At 53.0% G+C, this 25044-nt stretch overlaps 1 protein-coding gene across 1 annotated transcript in view; it reads left to right on the top strand.

Moving 5' to 3' along the window:
* EPPK1 (epiplakin 1) overlaps positions 1-23604 on the top strand; it is a 41482-nt gene extending 17878 nt beyond the window's left edge. Inside the window, exon 2 of the mRNA XM_067467197.1 lies at positions 1530-23604. Coding sequence (XP_067323298.1) covers positions 1601-22723 — 21123 coding nt within the window. The 5' untranslated portion in view covers positions 1530-1600 and the 3' untranslated portion in view covers positions 22724-23604. The remainder of the gene's footprint in view (positions 1-1529) is intronic.
* The last annotated feature ends 1440 nt before the right edge of the window (positions 23605-25044 follow it).

The following is a 25044-nucleotide window of genomic DNA, read 5'->3' as shown; positions in this document are numbered from 1 at the left end:
TTGGGGGGGGGCTGAGTTTGATTTGGGGAGGCTGAGTTTGATTCGGGGGGGGGGCGAATTTGCTTCAGGGAGATGAGTTTGATTGGGGGGGGGCTGAGTTTGATTTGGGGAGGCTGAGTTTGATTCGGGGGGGGGGGCGAATTTGCTTCAGGGAGATGAGTTTGATTTGGGGGGGGGCTGAGTTTGATTGGGGGTTCTGAGTTTGATTCCAGGGGGCTGAGTTTGATTCGGGGGGGCTGAGTTTGATTTGGGGAGGCTGAGTTTGATTCGGGGGGGGGGGCGAATTTGCTTCAGGGAGATGAGTTTGATTTGGGGGGGCTGAGTTTGATTGTGGGGGCTGAGTTTGATTCAGGGGGGATTGACTTTGATTCGGAGGGGCTGAGTTTGATCCAGGGATCTGAGTTTGATTCAGGGGGGCTGAGTTTGATTTGGGAGGGGGTTGAGTTTGATTGGGGGGTCTGAGTTTGACTCAGGGGTGAATTTGATTTGGGGGGCTGAGTTTGATTCGGGGGGCTGAGTTTGATTTGAGGAGGCTGAGTTTGATTCGGGGGGGGCTGAGTTTGATTCGGGGGGCTGAGTTTTGGGGGGGTTGAGTTTGATTTGTGGGGGGCTGTTTGATTCGGGGGGGCTGAGTTTGATTCGGAGGGTTGAGTTTGATTCGGGGGGGCTCAGTTTGCTTCGGGGGGGCTCAGGATCTACCCTAGCAAACCTTTTGTATCGTTACCCCAATACCCCCATACATATGGGATATATTGAGCATGGTGATCAGATGATGATATGAATAAACATAACAGTTTAAATAATGCACCAGTAAGTGCTTCTTGCAGACCACCATGAGAATTTGGGGGGGAGTTAAGCCCCTCAAGCCCCCCCCCCCCCCAGGTACGGGCCTGCGCTGGGGCATCTCCCACTCCTGTTGGTGCCTGTGGACCAGGAAGTGCGTACTAGTGCATTGCTCTTTGCAGGACCCCTCCCTCCCTCCTCCTCCTCCTCCTCCTGGGCCCCTCCTGCATTCCAGGTGTAGCGAAAGATCTTTCTGTGGATTACCTGTCACCAAGGGGAACAGGGTGAGGCAGGGAGGGGAGGGGGGAGGGCGCAGGGTGGCAGGTAGGCAAGGAAGGGATGCCTGGGCTTGCCTCCTGTCCTTTGTTGCTCCTCTGCTTAAGCAAATGCCCAGGAGGAAAACACGCTGTGTGTGCTTTGGCGGCGTCCAAACACTTTCTCCTTCTTCTTCTGGTGCAAGGACTCCACTTGCTTGGCTGATGGCCAGTGCATAGAGCAGAAGGAAGCACCTTACCTGGTCCCAGGTGCTCTTACTGTTTACCCAACAGAATTAATAGGCCTCTGGGGCCTTCTGCCCCCGTCACCTTGCTCCGTAGCACGAACACAGAGGTCAGCCTAGGGACCATGTTTGGGGTGTGTCCTCCATGGCATCCTCACCTGAGTTTCCTTTGACGCTTCCCACAAATGTTCACCAAGCCGTGTATTGCAACACCTCTCGTTGACACTCCTTTTTATTCTCTTTGCAGAAAGACGCCTCCGGTCCCTGAACCAAAGACCCACCTTTTCAGGTGGAAGAAGGAAGCGCTTGCACCCCAAAATGACGTCAAGGCAGGCGTTGCCTAAGGGGCAAGTGGGGCTGGCAACCATGCCAGGGGCAGGAATGTGCTCCCGGAGCATCGCTGGGGCATTCCTGGAGGTCTCCGGCAAGGCGGTGAGCCTCTCAGATGCCGTCCGGGAGCACCTGCTTCATCCTGACCTTGCGCTCTCCCTCTTGGAAGCCCAAGCAGCCACGGGTGGGATTGTTGACCTCGAGAGGAAGGAGCTGCTTCCTGTGGCGGAGGCCGTGGCACGGGGACTCGTGGGGCTGGAGCAGAAGGAGAAGCTGCTGTGTGCAGAGCGTGCCGTGACAGGCTTCCCAGACCCTTACACGGAGGAGAAGATCTCCCTCTACCAAGCCATCCAGAAAGAGCTGTTGGGGAAGGAGCACGGCCTTCGCCTTCTGGAAGCCCAAATAGCCACAGGAGGCATCATTGACCCCGTCACGCACCAACGCGTCTCTCTTCAGGAGGCCTACGCCCATGGCTACCTCGAGGAGGATCTGCACACCTTCCTCTCCGATCCGGGGAATGAGGAGGCCAAGGCCTACCTGGACCCCAACAGTAACCAGAACGTCACCTATGCAGAGCTGATGCAGAGGTGCGTTGCGGATCCAGGCACAGGCCTGCTCCTGCTGCCCCTGAAGATCTCCTTCCCTGGACTGCGAGGGGCTGTCTGCAGCCATGAGCTCCTGGACTCTGGGGTCATTGACTCGGCTACATTCAGAGCCCTCCATCACGGAGAGCTCACCGCCCAGGAAGTGGCAGAGATGGATGCGGTGCAGCAGTACCTCTCGGGGACAAACAGCATCGCTGGCGTTGCCGTCCTGCAAACGGGCGAGTGCAAGAGCCTGTACCAGGCTTTGTCAGAGCACCTCCTCATGCCAGGGACAGCCGAGATCCTCCTTCAGGCTCAGGCCGCGACAGGAGGCCTGATCGACCCGGCGAGGAACAAGAGGCTTGACCTTGACGAAGCCGTCCGATCAGAAGTGGTGGGGCCAGAACTCTACGAGAAGCTGTCTTCAGCCGAGAGAGCCGTGACTGGGTACCGAGATCCCTGCACTGGGGAGACGCTCTCGCTGTTTCAAGCCCTGAAGAAGGGACTGGTGCCCAAGGATCCGGGGCTGTTCCTGCTGGAGGCCCAGCTTGCCACCGGTGGCATTGTTGACCCACACACGCACCACCGTCTCCCTGTGGAGGTGGCCTGCCAGAGAGGTCATCTGGACAAGGACACCCTCAGCCGCCTCTCCCAGCCCAACGACGACCTCCGTGGCTTCTTTGACCCCAACCTGAAGAAGAACTTGTCCTATGCAGAACTGCTCTTGAGATGCGTCACGGATCCAGACACAGGGCTCTGCCTCTTCCCCCTTTATGGTGACCCCAGGAGGGAGCACCCCTTCATTGAGCACAGGACACAGAGCCTGTTGAGGAACACCATTGTACCTGTGCCCTCGGGCAAGTTCAGGGGCCAGCCTACTTCTCTCTGGAAGCTCCTGTTCTCCGACTACTTTACAAAGGAGCAGAGGAGAGCTCTCCTCCAACAGTTCCACTCTGGAGGGCTTTCCACCCACAGATTCGCTGACATGGTCTGTGACACGGTCCGACAGGTTTCGGCCAACCCCAGGATCACTTTTGAAGGCCTGAGGAGCAAGGTGACGCCCGCTCAGCTCTTGAGCTCCGAAATCATCAACAAGGATCTGTTTGAGAAATTAACCCAAGGAGAGACGTTGGCCAAAGACGTGGGGAACATGAGCACCGTGAAGAAGTACTTGGAAGGGACGGGAAGCATCAGCGGGTTGCTCCTGCCGGACTCCCAGGAGCGGATTGGCATCTACCAGGCCAAGAGGAAAGGCCTTCTGCGGCCAGGGACATCCCTCGTCCTCCTGGAAGCCCAGGCTGCCACGGGACACATCATTGATCCAGCCGCCAACAAGAAATACTCCGTGAATGAGGCTCTGCAGGCCAACGTCATTGGGCCAGACGTTTACGACAAGCTCCTGGCAGCCGAGAAAGCCGTTACTGGCTACCGGGACCCTTACACCGGGTCCAAGATCTCTCTCTTCCAAGCCATGGGGAAGGATCTGATTGTCAAGGAACACGCGATCCGCCTGCTTGAGGCCCAGATTGCCACTGGAGGCATCATTGACCCCGTCAACAGCCACCGCCTGCCTGTGGAGGCCGCCTACAAGCGGGGATACTTTGACAAGAAGATGAACCTGATCCTCTCCGACCCCAGTGACGACACAAAGGGCTTCTTTGACCCAAACACTCACGAGAACCTGACCTACTTGCAGCTGAAGGAGAAGTGCATTATGGAACCCACCACCGGCCTCTGCCTCCTGCCGCTAAACAGCAAGAAGCGCCAGTTCATTGATGAGGCCACCAAGCAAGGGTTTAGGACCTCCTGGCTCATTGTCAAGCACGGCCGCTTCCAGGGACAAAGAGTCTCGCTGTGGGATCTGCTCAACTCAGAGTACTTCTCTGAGGGAAAGAGGAGGGAGATATTCAACCACTACCGCCTGCAGAAGCTCAGCCTCAAGCAAATCCACCGCCTCCTCGAGGAGGAGATGAAGAAATGGGCCCGCATCAAGTTCCCAGCCATAAGGGGCCAGGTCACGGCCTACCATCTGGTGGAAACGGGCATCATTGACAAGGCGCTCTTCGAACGACTGCTGGACGGGGCCGTGAGCCCTGAGGAGGTGCTGCGCATGGAGTCCGTCAAGAAGTACCTCTACGGCACCGGCAGCATCGGAGGAATTGTGCTGCAGCCTTCCAACGAAAGGTTGAGCCTCTATGAAGCTATCCAGAGGAACATTGTCTTGCCGGGGGTGGCGCTGCCCTTGCTCGAGGCGCAGGCGGCCACTGGCTTCATCATTGACCCCGTGAGCAATCAGAAACTCCGTCTGGACGACGCCGTGAAGGCAGGTCTTGTTGGCCCTGAGCTTTATGAGAAGCTGCAGCGCGCAGAAGAAGCGGTCACCGGCTACAAGGACCCTTTCACCGGCCAAAGGATTTCCCTCTTCCAAGCCATGCAGAAGGGTCTTGTAGCCGACAAACAGGCCATTCAACTGATGGACGCCCAGATGTCTACAGGCGGTGTCATTGACCCCCACAGTGGCCACTATGTCCCAGTAGAGTTTGCCCAGAAGAAAGGTTACGTGGATGAGGGCCTCTGCAAAGCACTGTCTGACCCAGGCAGTGACACCAAATTGTTCAGCTCTCTTGACAAGAAAGAAAGTGTCTCCTACGGCCAACTGATGGACCAGTGCCAGAAGGATGACGTCTCGGGCATTCACCTGTTGCCTCTGTCGCAGGAAGCTTCTCGCGTCTACTCCGAGGAGCAGATCGAGCGGCTCTTCAGGGCCACCCTCGTGGAAGGCAGGGGCCTCTCCCTCTGGGAGCTCCTTCACTCCGGCTATTTCACCGAGGAGCAGAGAAGAGAACTATTTGAGAAGTACACATCTGAGGAGGTTTCTCTCCAGCAGCTCGTCTCTCTCGTCCGGGAACACATCCGGGAAATGGAAATGAAGGCTCGCACGCAGGTCACTTTCCAAGGTCTGAGGGGTGCCGTGCCTGCGGTCTGGCTGCTCGACACTGGCATCATTTCAGAGAAGACCTTTGCCGAGCTGGCTCAAGGGAGGACCACGGCCAGAGAGGTCTCCGAGATGGAGAGCGTGAGGAAGTACCTGCGAGGGACGGGGGCCATCGCTGGGGTTCTTCTTCAGTCCTCCGGAGAGAAGATGGGCATCTACCAAGCCATGCAGAAGAGCCTCCTCCTGCCAGGCACGGGGACCAGGCTCCTGGAGGCGCAGGCAGCCTCAGGCTCCATCACAGACCCAGCCGGGAACCGGAGGCTGGACGTTGCGGAGGCCGTCCGGGCTGGCCTTGTGGGCCAAGAACTGGTGGAGCGGCTGTCGCAGGCTGAGAGAGCGCTGGTGGGCTACCCCGACCCCTACTCGAGAAAGCCAATCTCCGTGTGCCAAGCCATCAGGAAGGAGCTGATTGCTGCCACCGCTGGCATCCCCTTGCTTGAGGCTCAGCTGGCGGCCGGAGGAGTGATCGATCCCATTCACGGCCTTCACCTTCCCCTCCCCGCTGCCTACAAACATGGCTTCTATGACGAAGACATGCACAAGGTCCTTTCTCAGCACGGCGACGACACGTGTGTCTTCTTTGACCCAAACACGCAGGAGAGCCTGACCTATCAGCAGCTGAAGGACCGGTGCACCCGGGATGCTGAGACGGGGCTCTTGCTGCTCCCCCTCTCTGACGAGGCCGCTTTCTATGGGGACAGGCATGCCATGGAGGTCCTGAAATCTCTCAGGGTCGGGGTCAACATTGGGCGGTACAAAGGTCAAGAGGTTTCTCTGTGGGACTTGCTCAACTCTGAGTACATCGACGACGCCAAGCGGAGAGAGCTGGTGCTGACCTTCAAGGAGGAGAACGCTGAGGCGCTTCAGGAGATAGCAACGGCCATTACCAAGATCATTGCAGAGACGGAGCATCAGGGCAAGCGGTTCGCCTTCCAGGGTTTGCGCAAGAAGGTCTCCGCCAGCGACCTCTTCCAGTCGCAGCTCATAGACAAGGGGACTCTGGACGAACTGAGCCAGGGGAAGAAAACGATCCAGGAAGTCACCGAGATGGACTCTGTCCGGCAGTACCTGGAGGGGGGGAACTTCATCGCCGGAGTCCTTCTTCAGCCCAGCCAGGAAAGGATGAGCATCTGCCGTGCCATGAGGCAGGGTCTGCTCCGGCCAGGAGCCGCTCTGGTGTTACTGGAAGCCCAGGCGGCTACGGGGTTCCTCCTTGACCCTGTGAAGAACAAGAAGCTGTCGGTCGACGAGGCTCTGTCTTCAGGGCTGATTGGAAGAGAGGTCTATGAAAAGCTGTTGAGTGCAGAGAAGGCGGTGACGGGGTACACAGACCCCTACACCAAGGACAGGATTTCCCTCTTTGAAGCCATGAACCAGGAGCTGATTGTGAGAAGCCACGGTATCCGCCTGCTCGAGGCCCAGATTGCCACTGGGGGCATCATTGACCCCGTCCACAGCCACCGCATCCCCGTGGAAGTGGCCTACAGGCGAGGCTACTTTGACGAAGAACTCAACCGAATCCTCTTAGATCCCACAGACGACACAAAGGGCTTTTTTGACCCCAACACACACGAGAACCTCACTTACCTGCAGCTGCTGGAACGATGCGTCAAAGACCCAGAGACAGGGCTATATATGCTGCAAGTAGTCCGAAGAGGCGGAAGATACTTCTACATTGACGAGGCCACCAAACAGTTTCTGAAATCACAGCCTATGGAGATGCACCTAGGCAGGTACAAAGGCCAGGCTGTCTCCATGTGGGACCTCCTGTGCTCTCCATACATCCACGAGGAGAAAAGGAAAGAGTTGGTGAGTCAGTATAAGGACAAGAGACTGACCCTAGAACAGCTTGGGAATGCAATTACTGCTGTTGTTGAGGAAACAGAGAGGAAAGCTCAGGCTTTTCGCCTGAAAGGACTCAGGGAGGAGGAGGTGTCGGCTGCAGAGCTGTTCAATGCCGAGATCATTGACAAGAAAACTCTGGACGGTCTTAATCGGAGCAGCTTCCATCAACTCGCCCAGAAGGACTACGTGAAACGTTTCCTGGAGGGAACCGGCTGCATTGCTGGCGTCTTAGTGGGAACCAGCAGGCAGAAGATGAGCATCTATGAAGCCATGAAGAGAGGGCTTCTCTCGCCAGAAAATGCTCTGATGTTCTTGGAAGCCCAGGCTGCTACTGGATTCATTGTTGACCCGGTGAAGAAGAAATCCTTGTCTGTGGAGCAGGCCATCTCTGCAGGGCTGGTGGGCAAGGAGGTCCACCAGCAGCTTCTTCTGGCAGAGAGGGCTGTCACTGGCTATCCGGACCCTTCCACGGGGGAGAAAGCGTCTCTCTACCAGGCCATGAAGAGAAACCTTGTAGACAGAGGCCTTGCTCTCAGGCTCCTGGAGGCCCAGATGGCCACGGGTGGCATCGTTGACCCCTTCCACAGCCACCGCATCCCAGTGGAGGTGGCCTACAAGCGGGGCCATTTGGATGACAACACCTTCCTCTTGCTTTCTGACGCAGAACATGCTGCCAAAGGCTTTGTGGACCCCAATACTCAGGAGAAGATCTCCTACACACAACTGCTTCCCAGGTGTGTCCGAGACCCAGAGACGGGCATGTACCTCCTCCAGCTGCTGGACAAGAAGGAATATTTCTACGTGGATGAGGTTACGAAAAACATTCTCTCATCCACCAAAGTCAACGTAACCCTTGGGAAATACAAAGGGCAGAGCGTCTCTCTGTGGGAGCTTCTTTCCTCAGACTACGTTAACGAAGAGAAGAGGAAGGAGCTGATCAAAAAGTACAAGTCCGAGTCCTCGGCCATTCTGCAACACATCGTGAATGAGATCATGAACATAATAAAAGAAAAAGAAGCAAACAGAAGAGACATCTGGTTCCAAGGGCTACGGAAACAAGTCACGGCTTCAGAATTATTGAAGGCCGACATCATTGGGGTGGACACCATGAAGAACCTGGAAGAAGGGAAGCAGTCGGCGCAAGATGTGGCCAAGATAGAGTCCGTGAAGCAATACTTGGAAGGCACAGGTTGCATTGCCGGCGTGCTGGTCCCGTCCAGGGCTGACCCCTCCAAGATGGAGAAGATGGCCATTTATCAGGCCATGTGGAAAGGTCTCCTAAGGCCAGGCACGGCGCTGGTCCTGCTGGAGGCCCAGGCCGCCACCGGGTTCATCACAGACCCGCTGACGAACAGGAAGCTCTCTGTGGAGGAAGCTGATGCTGCAGGGCTGGTGGGGCCAGAGATCCTCCACAAGCTCCTGGCTGCAGAGAAAGCCGTCACGGGCTACACAGATCCAAACACTGGGAAGAAGATCTCCCTCTTTCAGGCCTTGAAAAAAGAGCTCATCCTCAAAGAGCACGGCATCCGCTTACTGGAAGCCCAGATCGCTACCGGGGGCATCATTGACCCAGTCAACAGCCACCGTGTCCCTGTCGAGGTGGCCTACAAACGGGGCTACTTTGATGAGGAAATGAACCAGATCCTCTTGGACCCCACCGAGGATACCAAGGGCTTCTTTGATCCCAACACGCATGAGAACCTGACATACAAGCAGCTACTCAAGAGATGTATTCTTGACCCGGACACTGGACTGAGGATGCTTCAAGTCCAACCCGATGGTTCCAGCGCCTTCTATTTGGATGAACATGTAAAGAAGACTTTGAAGTCCACAACCACCAGAGTTAGTGAGGGCTGCTTCCAAGGACAGGAGACTTCTGTTTGGGACCTTCTCTTCTCCGGATACTTCACTGACAGGAAAAGGGAAGAAATACTCACAGAGTTCAGAGCTGGAAAACTCACTATTCACGAAATTATAACTATTCTCGTATCCACCATCAACGAGAAGGAAAATAAGGAAAACGTATTGAAAACTACAAAAATGGCTAGTAACCTAGAAAGTGCTGACAGAAAACAGCCAACGTTGTGGGAGGTTCTCTTTTCTGGGAATATCTCAGAATTCAGACGGGAGGAGCTTCTGAACCAGTTCCGAAATGGCAGCCTGACCCTGGAGGAGCTGATCAATGTCCTTCATGCACTCCTGACCAAGGCCAAGGCTGGAAAAACGAAGGACCCCACAGCATCGGAAACATCCAGGCATACGGCTCACCATGATGATGATGATGATGATGATGATGATGATGACCTTGACCAAAAAGAGGGAGAGGATGATGATGAAGAGAGTGTTGTGCTTGGAGAAAAAGAGAAGGCTCTGAAGTCTCAGCTGGTTGAAGTAGCCGCTGGGGAGTTCCATGGTCAGAAGGTTTCCATTTGGCAGATTCTCCACTCCAAGTACATCCCTGAAGAGAAGCGGAAAGAGCTCTTGAGATACTATAAATTCGGCGTCCTCACCATTGAGCAAATGGAAACTATAGTCACTGCCATTGTGAACCGAACAGAAGAAGAGAAGAAAAAGAAAGAATCGGGTGCAGGACACGGTCATGAGGACCACTGGGAAGACGCTTTGAGGAATCACACAGTTGTCCTGCATGTTGGAGAGTTCCAGGGCCAGGAGGTCTCCCTCTGGGATCTCTTGTTTTCCCAATATGTTCCTGAAAACCAAAGGGAGGAGCTCTTAATGAAGTACCAGTATGGACTCTTGAGTCTTGAAGAGATGATTGTTCTTTTGGCCCCGCTACTCACACAGAAGGAGTCGTGTGATGTTAAAGAAGCTGATTACAGCGGCGGTCCAGCAAGAGGGAGGTCTCATCCTCAGGAAGGCAGAGCTCCACGTTCCCCACAAAATGGTGACCTCAAAAACGCCTTGTGTCTGGTGAGCATAGAAGTGCCGGTGGGTGAGTTCCAAGGGAGCAGGCGCTCCATGTGGGAGCTCCTTTTCTCCAAATATGTGACCGAGAAGAAACGACAAATGCTCCTGGAGAACTATGAAGCAGGATTGATGAGTTCTGAGGAACTTGTGAGAATCATCAAAAGCCTGATTGAGGAGATGGAGAAGAAGAGCAACCAGCTGAAGTTCTCCGGGCTGCGGAGGCAAGTGTCGGCCTCAGAACTCTTCGACTCCCAGATCATTGACCAGGATACCCTGTCTGAGCTCTCCCAGGGCACCAAGACCGTGGAAGACATCACCAACATGGATTCAGTCAAACGATACCTGGAAGGCAGAAGCTGCATCGCTGGGGTGCTCGTCCCATCCAGGTCTGACCCCTCCAAGATGGAGAAGGTGACCATCTACCAGGCCATGTGGAAGAACATTCTGAGGCCGGGCACTGCCCTGGTGCTGCTGGAGGCCCAGGCTGCCACCGGGTTCATCACGGACCCTCTACAGAACAGAAAACTCTCCGTTGAAGAAGCTGTCTCTGCCAAGCTGGTGGGCGCAGAGTTGCGGGAGAAGCTCCTCTCCGCAGAGAGGGCCGTGACCGGCTACAAAGACCCCTACACAGGCAACAAGATCTCCCTTTTCCAAGCCATGAAGAAGGGCCTCATTATCAAAGACCACGGCATCCGCCTTCTGGAGGCCCAGATTGCCACCGGAGGCATCATTGACCCTGTGCAAAGCCACCGCCTCCCCGTGGAGGTGGCCTACCAGCGGGGCTACTTTGACGAGGAGATGAACCGGATCCTCTCGGACCCTACCGATGACACCAAGGGCTTCTTTGACCCCAACACTCAGGAAAACTTGACGTACATGCAGCTCCTGCAGCGCTGTCTCCCCGATCCTGAGACGGGCTTGCTGATGCTTCACGTGATGGACAAGGCCTCCTCCTCCTTCCACCTCACAGACAAAACGAGGAGGTCCTTGCAGACTGCCAAGACCAGAGTGGATGTGGAGCTCTTCCAGGGGCAGGAGGTCTCTGTCTGGGATCTCCTCTTCTCCAGATACATTCCTCCCCAGAAGAGGCAGGAGTTGCTCAGCCAGTACAAGCAAGGAACCATAGCCTTGGGAGACCTGACCCAGATCCTCACTACCATTGTCACCGAGACGGAGGAGAAGCGCATCAAGTTAGCCAGGCAGCAGCAAGCTCCCAGCACGCCAGAGATAACATCCCTGAAAGATAGTAGACAGGTTGAAGGGAACTGGCAGAAGACCTTACGATCCACCACTATCGAAATGCCTGCTGGAGAGAACCAGGGTCAGGTGGTCACTGTGTGGGACCTACTCTTCTCCAACTACCTATCAGAAGAAAAGAGGAAAGAGTTACTGGATTTGTCCCAAAGGGGGTTGATACCTGTAGACCAGCTGGTGAACATCCTCATTGCCCTGGTCAAGAAGGGAGAAGCCACAAGAAGGAAATTTGATATAAAAGTCCTGGGTCCAGGCAGAGGTGCAGATCATGATGATGGTGATGAGGGTGGCGACGACGACCTTGACAAAGAGGAGGGAGAAGATGAGGATGAGGATACTGTGATGCTGAGAGAGAAGGAGAAGATCCTGAAGTCTCGGCTGGTTGAAGTAAAGGCTGGGGAATTCCACGGACGGAAGGTTTCCGTTTGGGAGATTCTCCACTCCAAGTACATCCCTGAAGAGAAGCGGAAAGAGCTCTTGAGATACTATAAATCCGGCATCCTCACCATTGAGCAAATGGAAACTATAGTCACTGCCATTGTGAACCGAACAGAAGAAGAGAAGAAAAAGAAAGAATCGGGTGCAGGACACGGTCATGAGGACCACTGGGAAGACACTTTGAGGAATCACACAGTTGTCCTGCATGTTGGAGAGCTCCAGGGACAGGAGGTCTCCCTCTGGGACCTCTTGTTTTCACAGTATGTTCCAGAACCTCAAAGGGAGGAACTCTTAATGAAGTACCATTATGGACTCCTGAGCATTGAAGAGATTATTGTTCTTTTGGCCCCGCTGCTCACACAGAAGAAGTCAGGTGATATTAATGAAGCTGAAGACGGCGGCAGTCCAACAAGAGGGAGGTCTCATCCTCAGGAAGACAGAGCTCCACGTTACACACAAGATGTTGACCTCGAAAGCGCCTTGTGTCTGGTGAGCATGGAAGTGCCGGTGGGTGAGTTCCAAGGGAGCAGGCGCTCCATGTGGGAGCTCCTTTTCTCCAAATATGTGACCGAGAAGAAACGACAAACGCTCCTGGAGAACTATGAAGCAGGATTGATGAGTTCTGAGGAACTTGTGAGAATCATCAAAAGCCTGATTGAGGAGATGGAGAAGAAGAGCAACCAGCTGAAGTTCTCCGGGCTGCGGAGGCAAGTGTCGGCCTCAGAACTCTTCGACTCCCAGATCATTGACCAGGATACCCTGTCTGAGCTCTCCCAGGGCACCAAGACCGTGGAAGACATCACCAACATGGATTCGGTCAAACGATACCTGGAAGGCAGAAGCTGTATCGCTGGGGTGCTGGTCCCATCCAGGTCTGACCCCTCCAAGATGGAGAAGGTGACCATCTACCAGGCCATGTGGAAGAACATTCTGAGGCCAGGCACTGCCCTGGTGCTGCTGGAGGCCCAGGCTGCCACCGGGTTCATCACGGACCCTCTACAGAACAGAAAACTCTCCGTTGAAGAAGCTGTCTCTGCCGAGCTGGTGGGCGCAGAGTTGCGGGAGAAGCTCCTCTCCGCAGAGAGGGCCGTGACCGGCTACAAGGACCCCTACACAGGCAACAAGATCTCCCTTTTCCAAGCCATGAAGAAGGGCCTTATTGTCAAAGACCACGGCATCCGCCTTCTGGAGGCCCAGATTGCCACCGGAGGCATCATTGACCCTGTGCAAAGCCACCGCCTCCCCGTGGAGGTGGCCTACCAGCGGGGCTACTTTGACGAGGAGATGAACCGGATCCTCTCGGACCCTACCGATGACACCAAGGGCTTCTTTGACCCCAACACTCAGGAAAACCTGACGTACATGCAGCTCCTGCAGCGCTGTCTCCCCGATCCCGAGACGGGCTTGCTGATGCTTCACGTGATGGACAAGGCCACCTTCTCCTTCCATCTCACAGAGAAAACGAGGAGGTCCTTGCAGACTGCCAAGACCAGAGTAGATGTGGAGCTCTTCCAGGGGCAGGAGGTCTCTGTCTGGGATCTCCTCTTCTCCAGATACATTCCTCCCCAGAAGAGGCAGGAGTTGCTCAGCCAGTACAAGCAAGGAACCATAGCCTTGGGAGACCTGACCCAGATCCTCACTACCATTGTCACCGAGACGGAGGAGAAGCGCATCAAGTTAGCCAGGCAGCAGCAAGTTCCAAGCACGCTGGATGTAACATCCCCGAAAGACAGTACACAGGTCGAGGAGAACTGGCAGAAGACTTTGCAGTCCACCACTATCGAAATGCCTGCTGGAGAGAACCAGGGTCAGGTGGTTACTGTCTGGGACCTGCTCTTCTCCAAGTACCTATCAGAAGAAAAGAGGACAGAGTTACTGGATTTGTTCCAAAGAGGGTTGATACCTGTAGACCAGCTGGTGAACATCCTCATTGCCCTGGTCAAGAAGGGAGAAGCCACAAGAAGGAAATTTGATATAAAAGTCTTGGGTCCAGGCAGAGGTGCAGATCATGATGATGGTGATGAGGATGACGACGATGACCTTGACAAAGAGGAGGGAGAAGATGAAGATGAGGATACTGTGATGCTGAGGGAGAAAGAGAAGATCCTGAAGTCTCGGCTGGTTGAAGTAGCGGCTGGGGAATTCCACGGACGGAAGGTTTCCGTTTGGGAGATTCTCCACTCCAAGTACATCCCTGAAGAGAAGCGGAAAGAGCTCTTGAGATACTATAAATTCGGCATCCTCACCATTGAGCAAATGGAAACTGTAGTCACTACCATTGTGAACCGAACAGAAGAAGAGAAGAGAAAGAAAGAATCGGGTGCAGGACACGGTCAGGAGGGCCACTGGGAAGACGCTTTGAGGAATCACACAGTTGTCCTGCATGTTGGAGAGTTCCAAGGCCAGGAGGTCTCCCTCTGGGATCTCTTGTTTTCCCAATATGTTCCTGAAACCCAACGGGAGGAGCTCTTAATGAAGTACCATTATGGACTCCTGAGTCTTGAAGAGATGATTGTCCTTTTGGCCCCGCTGCTCACACAGAAGGAGTCGGGTGATGTTACAGAAGCCGATTACGGCAGCAGTCCAGCAAGAGGGAGGTCTCATCCCCAAGAAAGCAGAGCTCCACGTTCCCCACAAGATGGTGACCTCGAAAGAGCCTTGCGTCTGGTGAGCATAGAAGTGCCGGTGGGTGAGTTCCAAGGGAGCAGGCGCTCCATGTGGGAGCTCCTTTTCTCCAAATATGTGACCGAGAAGAAACGACAAACGCTCCTGGAGAACTATGAAGCAGGATTCGTGAGCTCTGAGGAACTTGTCAGAATCATCAAAAGCCTGATTGAGGAGATGGAGAAGAAGAGCAACCAGCTGAAGTTCTCCGGGCTGCGGAGGCAAGTGTCGGCCTCAGAACTCTTCGACTCCCAGATCATTGACCAGGATACCCTGTCTGAGCTCTCCCAGGGCACCAAGACCGTGGAAGACATCACCAACATGGATTCGGTCAAACGATACCTGGAAGGCAGAAGCTGCATCGCTGGGGTGCTCATCCCATCCAGGTCTGACCCCTCCAAGATGGAGAAGGTGACCATCTACCAGGCCATGTGGAAGAACATTCTGAGGCCGGGCACTGCCCTGGTGCTGCTGGAGGCCCAGGCCGCCACCGGGTTCATCACGGACCCTCTACAGAACAGAAAACTCTCCGTTGAAGAAGCTGTCTCTGCCGAGCTGGTGGGCGCAGAGTTGCGGGAGAAGCTCCTCTCCGCAGAGAGGGCCGTGACTGGCTACAAGGATCCCTACACAGGCAACAAGATCTCCCTTTTCCAAGCCATGAAGAAGGGCCTCATTATCAAAGACCACGGCATCCGCCTTCTGGAGGCCCAGATTGCCACTGGGGGCATCATTGACCCTGTGCAAAGCCACCGCCTCCCCGTGGAGGTGGCCTACCAGCGGGGCTACTTTGACGAGGAGATGAACCGGATCCTCTCGGACCCTACCGATGACACCAAGGGCTTCTTTGACCCCAACACTCAGGAAAACTTGACATACATGCAGCTCCTGCAGCGCTGTCTCCCCGATCCCGAGACGGGCCTGCTGATGCTTCACGTGATGGACAAGGCCACCTCCTCCTTCCATCTCACAGACAAAACGAGGAGGTCCTTGCAGACTGCCAAGACCAGAGTAGATGTGGAGCTCTTCCAGGGGCAGGAGGTCTCTGTGTGGGATCTCCTCTTCTCCAGATACATTCCTCCCCAGAAGAGGCAGGAGTTGCTCAGCCAGTACAAGCAAGGAACCATTGCCTTGGAAGACCTGACCCAGATCCTCACTACCATTGTCACCGAGACGGAGGAGAAGCGCATCAAGTTAGCCAGGCAGCAGCAAGCTCCTGGCACGTCAGATGTAACATCCCCGAAAGACGGTACACCGGTCGAAGAGAACTGGCAGAAGACCTTGCAGTCCGCCACTCTCGAAATGCCTGCTGGAGAGAACCAGGGTCAGGTGGTTGCTGTGTGGGACCTGCTCTTCTCCAAGTATCTATCAGAAGAAAAGAGGAAAGAGTTACTGGATTTGTTCCAAAGGGGGTTGATACCTGTAGACCAGCTGGTGAACATCCTCATTGCCCTGGTCAAGAAGGGAGAAGCCACAAGAAGGAAATTTGATATAAAAGTCTTGGGTCCAGGCAGAGGTGTGGAACACGGTGATGATGACGATGATGACGACCTTGACAAAGAGGAGGGAGAAGATGACCTTGAGGATACTGTGGTGCTGGGAGACAAAGATAAGGCCCTGAAGTCCCGGCTGGTTGAAGTAGCGGCTGGGGAATTCCACGGACGGAAGGTTTCCGTTTGGGAGATTCTCCACTCCAAGTACATCCCCGAAGAGAAGCGGAAAGAGCTGTTGAGATACTATAAATCCGGGATTATCACCATTGACCAAATGGAAACTATAGTCACTGCCATTGTTAACCGAACGGAGAAAGAGGCGAAGAGAAAGGAAGAATCGGGTGCTGATCACGGTGGTGAGGATGATGATGACCTTGACAAAGAGGAGGGAGAAGATGACGATGAGGACACTGTGATGCTGGGAGAGAAAGAGAAACTCCTGAAGTCTCGTCTGGTTGAAGTAGCGGCTGGGGAATTCCATGGACGGAAGGTTTCCGTTTGGGAGATTCTCCACTCCAAGTACATTCCTGAAGAGAAACGGAAAGAGCTCTTGAGATACTATAAATCCGGGATTATCACCATTGACCAAATGGAAACTATAGTCACTGCTATTGTTAACCGAACGGAGAAAGAGGGGAAGAGAAAGGAAGAATCAGGTGCTGATCACGGTGGTGAAGATGATGATGACCTTGACAAAGAGGAGGGAGAAGATGACGATGAGGACACTGTGATGCTGGGAGAGAAAGAGAAACTCCTGAAGTCTCATCTGGTTGAAGTAGCGGCTGGGGAATTCCACGGACGGAAGGTATCCATTTGGGAGATTCTCCACTCCAAGTACATTCCTGAAGAGAAGCGGAAAGAGCTCTTGAGATACTATAAATCCGGCATTATCACCATTGACCAAATGGAAACTATAGTCACTGCTATTGTTAACCGAACTGAGAAAGAGGGGAAGAGAAAGGAAGTATCGGGTCCTAATCACGGTGGTGAGGATGATGATGACGAAGAGGAGGGAGAAGATGACGATGAGGACACTGTGATGCTGGGAGAGAAAGAGAAACTCCTGAAGTCTCGTCTGGTTGAAGTAGCGGCTGGGGAATTCCACGGACGGAAGGTTTCCGTTTGGGAGATTCTCCACTCCAAGTACATCCCCGAAGAGAAGCGGAAAGAGCTCTTGAGATACTATAAATCCGGCATTATCACCATTGACCAAATGGAAACTATCGTCACTGCTATTGTTAACCGAACTGAGAAAGAGGGGAAGAGAAAGGAAGTATCGGGTCCTGATCACGGTGGTGAGGATGATGATGACGAAGAGGAGGGAGAAGATGACGATGAGGACACTGTGATGCTGGGAGAGAAAGAGAAACTCCTGAAGTCTCGGCTGGTTGAAGTAGCGGCTGGGGAATTCCACGGACGGAAGGTTTCCATTTGGGAGATTCTCCATTCCAAGTACATTCCTGAAGAGAAACGGAAAGAGCTCTTGAGATACTATAAATCCGGGATTATCACCATTGACCAAATGGAAACGATAGTCACTGCTATTGTTAACCGAACGGAGAAAGAGGGGAAGAGAAAGGAAGTATCGGGTGCTGATCACGGTGGTGAGGATGATGATGACAAAGAGGACGGAGAAGATGACGATGAGGACACTGTGATGCTGGGAGAGAAAGAGAAACTCCTGAAGTCTCGTCTGGTTGAAGTAGCGGCTGGGGAATTCCACGGACGGAAGGTTTCCATTTGGGAGATTCTCCACTCTAAGTACATTCCTGAAGAGAAGCGGAAAGAGCTCTTGAGATACTATAAATCTGGGATTATCACCATTGACCAAATGGAAACTATAGTCACTTCTATTGTTAACCGAACAGAGAAAGAGGGGAAGAGAAAGGAAGAATCGGGTGTTGATCACAGTCATGAGGATGATAACGATGACCTTGACAAAGAGGAAGGAGAAGATGACGATGAGGATCCTGTGGAGCTGGGAGAGAAAGAGAAGACCCTGAAGTCCCGTCTGGTTACAGTAGCAGCCGGGGAGTTCCATGGACAGAAGGTTTCCATCTGGGAGGTCCTCCACTCCAAGTACATCCCTGAGGAGAAGCGCAAGGAGCTCTTGAAACTCTACAAATCTGGCATCCTCAGCACTGACCAAATGGAAACCGTAGTCACCTCCATCGTCAACAGAACAGAGGAGGAGAAGAGAAAAGAAGAGTCAGGTACAACCCAGAGTCATGAGCGCCAATGGGAAGATACTTTGCAGAACCACACCGTTATCCTCCACGTTGGAGAGTTCCAGGGCCAGGAGGTCTCCCTCAGGGATCTCCTCTTCTCCCAGTACATTTCTGATGGAAAAAGAGAGGAACTTCTAGGCATATATAGAGCTTGCCAGTTAACTCCAGAGGAACTCACTGCAGTCCTATCTGCCCTAATTACTCAAGTGGTAGGTGAAAGGAAAGAATGTTCAGCACCAAGCTCAGTGCCTTCTGGTATCATGTCATCTGGAAAGAATGAGGATGGCAACAGTACTGAATTTGGAGGAAAAGAGCAAGCATTGAAGTCTCGGATGGTAGACGTAACAACTGGGGAACTCCAAGGACAGAAGGTCTCAATCTGGGAGATTCTCCACTCTCAGTACATCCCTGAGGAGAAGCAGAAGGAGCTCTTACAACTCTATAAATCTGGCATCCTCACCATTGACCAGGTGGAAAGTGTAGTCACTGCGGTTGTCAACAGAACAGAAGAGAAGGAACACATTTCTCATACTAGAGATCACTCAGCTAGTCCAGGAGAAGCTCCTATCCCAGAGTCTACATACTATGACTTTGTCCATCACACTTTGAGACAGGAAAATGTCGATGTAACCATCCGTGAAATCCAAGACGAGAGGTCTTCTCTCTGGGATCCTTACTTTTCACAGTGTGTCTCTAATTTCAAGAAGGAGGAAGTTTTGCACCGACACGGATCACCAACAGTGAGTGTGAAGGAATGCGTTAAAAGCATTACAACTCTTATGACAGACACTGAAGACCAAGCCACCAGGCCAGAAAGAAATGAATTTACTGTTATGGAAACCCAAATGGCACCACAAACAGCCAGAGCGTCTGAGACAGAACACCAAGATGGAACAGAGCTTGCCCTGAAATCGAGGCTGATCCACCTGCCTACAGACAGCTTCTGCAAGGAAGGCGTTTCATTGTGGGATGGACTCCATTCTGATCATATTCCAGAGGAGAAGAAAAAGAAGCTCTTGCAGCTCTACAACTTAGGAATTCTCACCATCGACCAAATGGAAACTGCAGTCACTGCCCTTGTCAACCGAACAGAAGGGGAGGAGGCAGAAGAAGAATCCCATGCACTTGAGGACCACTGGAGAGATACTTTGCAGAATCACACTGTGGTCCTGAATGTTGGTAGATTCCAGAACCATGAAGTCTCTCTCTGGGATCTCCTTCACTCCCAGGACATTCCTCAGGAGAAGCGGGAAGGGCTCCTGAACCAATTCCGAAAGGGCAGCCTGACGCCGGAGGAGCTCAGCAACATCCTCAGTAGCCTCCTTGCAGAAGCCAAAGCTGGAAAGGTGGAGCAACCTTCAGCATCTGAAGTGTCCGGACTTTTGGAGGAGGATGATGATGATGATGATGCCATTGACAAAGAGGAGGGAGAGGAGGACAACAAGGATACTGTTGTGCTTGGAGAGAAAAGGAAGGCCCTGAAATCCTGTCTGGTGACAGTAGCAGCTGGAGAGTTCTACGGAAAGAAGGTTTCCATCTGGGAGGTTCTCCACTCCAAGTACATCCCTAAAGAGAAGCGGAAGGAGCTCTTGACACTCTACAAATTTGGCATCCTCAGCACTGACCAAATGAAAACCGTAGTCACTGCCATAGTTAACCGGACGGAGGCGGAGAAGAGAAAGGAAGAGTCGGGTGCTGGGCATGGTCATGAGAGCCACTGGGAAGACACTTTGCGGAATCACACTGTTGTCCTGCATGTCGGTGACTTCCAGGGTCAGGAGATGCCCCTCTGGAATCTCCTCTTCTCTCATTACATCCCAGAGAAGAAGCGAGAAGAGCTTCTGAGACAACACCAAAACGGCAACCTGAGTCTCGAGGAACTCGCCAATATCCTCAGTAGATTCCTTGCAGAGACAAAAGTTGAAGAGAGGAAGCACCATACAACACCAGAGACAACCAGAGATACTGATGATGGGGATGATGATGATGATGATGATGCACTTGGCAAAGAGGAGGGAGAGGAAGAGGAGGATCCCGTGGAGCTGGGAGAGAAAGAGAAGGCCCTGAAGTCCCGTCTGGTTACAGTAGCAGCTGGGGAGTTCCACGGACAGAAGGTTTCCATCTGGGAGGTTCTACACTCCAAGTACATCCCCGAAGAGAAGCAGAAGGAGCTCTTGAAACTCTACAAATCTGGCATCCTCAGCACTGACCAAATGGAAACCGTGGTCACCTCCATCGTCAACAGAACAGAGGAGGAGGAGAGAAAAGAAGAACCAGGAGCTGCCCACAGTCATGAGGACCAATGGGAAGACGCTTTGCGGAATCACACTGTTATCCTGAATGTCGGTGAGTTCCAGGGTCAGGAAATGCCCCTCCGGAATCTCCTCTTCTCCCAATACATCCCAGAGGAGAAGCGAGAAGAGCTTCTGAGACAACACCAAAACGGCAACCTGAGTCTCGAGGAACTCGCCAATATCCTCAGTAGCTTCCTTGCAGAGACAAAAGTTGAAGAGAGGAAGCACCATACAACACCAGAGACAAGCATTGATACTCATGATGGGGATAATGATGATGATGATGCATTTGGCAAAGAGGAGGGAGAAGATGAGGAGGATCCTGTGGAGCTGGGAGAGAAAGAGAAGGCCCTGAAGTCCCGTCTGGTTACAGTAGCAGCTGGGAAGTTCCACGGACAGAAGGTTTCCCTCTGGGAGGTTCTCCACTCCAAGTACATCCCTGAAGAGAAGCAGAAGGAGCTCTTGAAACTCTACAAATCTGGCATCCTCAGCACTGACCAAATGGAAACTGTGGTCACCTCCATCGTCAACAGAACAGAGGAGGAGGAGAGAAAAGAAGAGTTGGGTGCCACCCACAGTCATGAGAACCAATGGGAAGACACTTTGCGGAATCACACAGTTATCCTGAATGTTGGTGAGTTCCAGGGCCAGGAGATGCCCCTCTGGAATCTCCTCTTCTCCCAGTACATCCCAGAGGAGAAGCGAGAAGAGCTTCTGAGACAACACCGAAACGGCAGCTTGAATCCTGAGGAATTCGCCAATATCCTCAGTGGCCTCCTTGTAGAGGCAAAAGTTGAAGAGGGGAAGCACCATACAACACCAGAGACAAGCATTGATACTCATGATGGGGATAATGATGATGATGATGCACTTGGCAAAGAGGAGGGAGAGGAAGATGAGGATCCTGTGGAGCTGGGAGAGAAAGAGAAGGCCCTGAAGTCCCGTCTGGTTACAGTAGCAGCTGGGAAGTTCCATGGACAGAAGGTTTCCATCTGGGAGGTTCTCCACTCCACATACATCCCTGAAGAGAAGCGGAAGGAACTCTTGAAACTCTACAAATCTGGCATCCTCAGCACTGACCAAATGGAAACCGTAGTCACCTCCATCGTCAACAGAACAGAGGAGGAGAAGAGAAAAGAAGACTCGGGTGCCCCCCACAGTCATGAGGACCAATGGGAAGACGCTTTGCGGAATCACACTGTAATCCTGAATGTCGGTGAGTTCCAGGGTCAGGAGATGCCCCTCTGGAATCTCCTCTTCTCCCAGTACATCCCAGAGGAGAAGCGAGAAGAGCTTTTGAGACAACACCGAAACGGCAACCTGAATCCAGAGGAACTCACCAATATTGTCAGTGGCCTCCTTGCAGAGTCTAAAGTCAGAGAGAAGAAGCACCACATGACACCTGACACAACCAGAGACACTGATGAAGTGGATAATGACAATGAGGCACTTGACAAAGAGGAGGGAGAGGATGAGGAGGATCCTGTGGATCTGGGAGAGAAAGAGCAGGCCCTGAAGTCCCGTCTGGTTACAGTGGCGGCTGGAGAGTTCCACGGACAGAAGGTTTCCATCTGGGAGGTTCTCCACTCCAAGTACATCCCTGAGGAGAAGCGGAAGGAGCTCTTGAAACTCTACAAATCTGGCATCCTCAGTATTGACCAAATGGAAACCGTAGTCACCTCCATCGTCAACAGAACAGAGGAGGAGAGTTCCAGCAAAGCTATTTGTTGTAGCAGCCCCAGAGAGGAGGCAAGATCATTGGACACAATTCAGAATATTTCCTCACCTGAATCTTCCTCTTTGGAAGATGCACTGCGGTCAGAGAGCTTCGTGGTGCCCATTGGTGAGTTTGAGGGGCAACAGATGTCTTGCTGGGACGTCCTCTCTTCCAAATACGTCTCAGAAGAAAAGAAGCAGGAACTTCTCGGCAGACTCAGAGGAGAAGACCTCCATGTTCCAGATCTGGTCAACCTCCTCACCAACGTCATCATAGAAACTGAAAGGACAAAGGCAGAGGAGCCTGGCAGTGCTGCCGAGGGGGGCTTGGTGGAGGAAAGTGGAGACCGGGAGGCCCAGGAGGAGTTGAGGGCCCGGCAGCAGCAGCTGAAGAGGTCCTTGCGGACCACCTTGGTCCCCATGTCGGTGGGTGAGTTCAAGGGCCAGAAGGTGTGTGTGCTGGACCTCCTGTTCTCCAAATATGTCCCGCAGGACAAGCGACAGGAGCTACTCGAGGAGTACAGAGCGGGGACGCTGCCCCTCCACGAGATGGTCTCCACGATCACCACCATGATCGAAGAGGCCGAGAGCAAGCGGGGAAAGCGGGGCATGAGGAAGAAGATGTCCTGCATGAAAGGGAAGCTCTGCTGGTCAGACCGGGGCACCTACCCATGATCCCTTGGACATTGTCGCTGGGGCTTCCTTTTCCCACCTGCTGAGATGCTGCCTGTCTCCCGTTGTGAATGTGAACCAAGGACACAAGCTATGATGCTGCTTCCGCTGGAAATCTGCTTCCTTCTGTGCTCTTGCTTTCTCTCGGGTTCTGGTGTGCCCTCAGCCCTGGTCTCCTGCCCACTTGTGTTGGGCATCCATCTCTCAGCCCAGATTACCAACTGCAGAGGTCTGAAGGAGGTTCAGTCCCCATGCCACACACTCAGACTTGGCACATTTCTCAGTGGCTTCCTAGGAAATTCCACCTGGGCTTCACCTGGAAGCAAGGCGAAGGAAGTCCCACGCCCTGAGAGCCCTTCCCTCATCCATCTGTCCATTCATCCATCCCTTCTGGTCAACACCGCCTTTGCCCGAGTGCACAGAGCGAGCAGTGCCCAGGACTGGTGGAAAGTGTTGTGGGTGGCCCAGGACCTTCCACTCTAGAATGGGTCATTCACCTGGCAGGGGTTCCAAATCCCACCCAAATCTCTCAGGTTTCTGGAAATGACCACGGCCTCCCTGTCCTGGGGGCAAAGCAACGCAGCGCGACCCCTTCGGCTGTCCACAAACGACCACTTTCCACCTCTTCCGGTTTGCACTGAAGTTTGTCCTGAGCCACGGCAGAGCCCTCACTCGCTCCCTCGGCCTTCGAAGAGGTCGGGTTCCTCTAGGGCTCCTCTCAGGCCTAAGCCTTCTTCAGAGAGCTTAAATAAAAAGGTTTCCAAAATAAAGCCAGTCTCAAAATACAGTGTGCATCAAAGCAAAATCACACCTCACAACTCAAAACAGCAGCAATTGCTTCACAAGGGAGGTGGACGGGGCTGTGGTCCTTTGAGGTGGCCTTCAGGCATGGATGCCACCTCAAAGGATCACAACGTTGGGAGGGACTCAAAAGGGCATCTGGTCCAACCTCACTCTGCCATCAGGGGAGACTCGGCTAAAGCACTCCTGCAAGATGGCCACCCAGTTCCTGCCTGAAGCCCACGCTGTTAGCGTTAGCGGAAGTTTTGCACAAGCTTAGAAGAAAACATGGAATCTGGAGACGTCTGGTTACAAAGTAGGTTCAATTTACTTAGAGTAGTTCCGAAACACATCCATTACAGTAAGCGACCAGACATAGAATCATAGAATCATAGAAACAAAGAGTTGGAAGAGACCTCATGGGCCATCCAGTCCAACCCCATTCTGCCAAGAAGCAGGAATATTGCATTCAAATCACCCCTGACAGATGGCCATCCAGCCTCTGTTTCAAAGCTTCCAAAGAAGGAGCCTCCACCACACTCCGGAGCAGAGAGTTCCACTGCTGAACGACTCTCACAGTCAGGAAGTTCTTCCTCATGTTCAGATGGAATCTCCTCTCTTGTAGTTTGAAGCCATTGTTCCGCGTCCTAGTCTCCAAGGAAGCAGAAAACAAGCTTGCTCCCTCCTCCTCCCTGTGGCTTCCTCTCACATATTTATACATGGCTATCATATCCCCTCTCAGCCTTCTCTTCTTCAGGCTGAACATGCCCAGCTCCTTAAGCCGCTCTTCATAGGGCTTGTTCTCCAGACCCTTGATCATTTGAGTCGCCCTCCTCTGGACACATTCCAGCTTGTCAATATCTCTCTTGAATTGTGGTGCCCAGAATTGGACACAATATTCCAGGTAAAGTGGTCTAACCAAAGCAGAATAGAGGGGTAGCATTACTTCCTTAGATCTAGACACTAGGCTCCTATTGATGCATGAAGTACACATGAAGTACACAGTACGCAGGACAAAGGAAGTAGAAGTGTAAACAATTGTGCAGCTGCTTGGCAGATACCAGACACTCCCTAATTTTCTCACAACTCCACACAGAGGGTGTCTCAGGGTTACTTTCTCACAGCCTCAAACAGAAACATACATCATAGCAATACAATCTTGTGGCAACTATATTTCTACTGCATGAAATTACATTTGAAACACATTACATACAACAACATACACTGGCACACCACTCCCCAGGGATCAAACAGCTTCCAAGGGTTTAGGAAGAGCCCCCTTTTCCTGAAATGTGAAGTCTTGGCTCATGTTCTGGTTTCTTGTGTGGCAGAGAACAAGCTCCGTCCCAACTCCATCACATCTCCTCTCAGGCCCCTTCTACACCGCTCTAAATCCCAGGATCTAATCCCAGATTATCTGGTAGTGTAGACTCATATAATACACTTCAAAGCAGATAATCTGGAATCAAATCCTGGGATAGAGGGCAGTGTAGATCCGGCCTCAGTCTTCTCCAAAGGGAGCAACCAGCTAACAAAGCTGTTCC

This window comes from Anolis sagrei, chromosome 4 (assembly GCF_037176765.1).
Source record: "Anolis sagrei isolate rAnoSag1 chromosome 4, rAnoSag1.mat, whole genome shotgun sequence".
NCBI lineage: Eukaryota > Metazoa > Chordata > Lepidosauria > Squamata > Dactyloidae > Anolis > Anolis sagrei.
The sequence above is the reverse complement of the archived record's forward strand: the minus strand, read 5'-3'. Positions and strand labels throughout refer to the sequence as shown.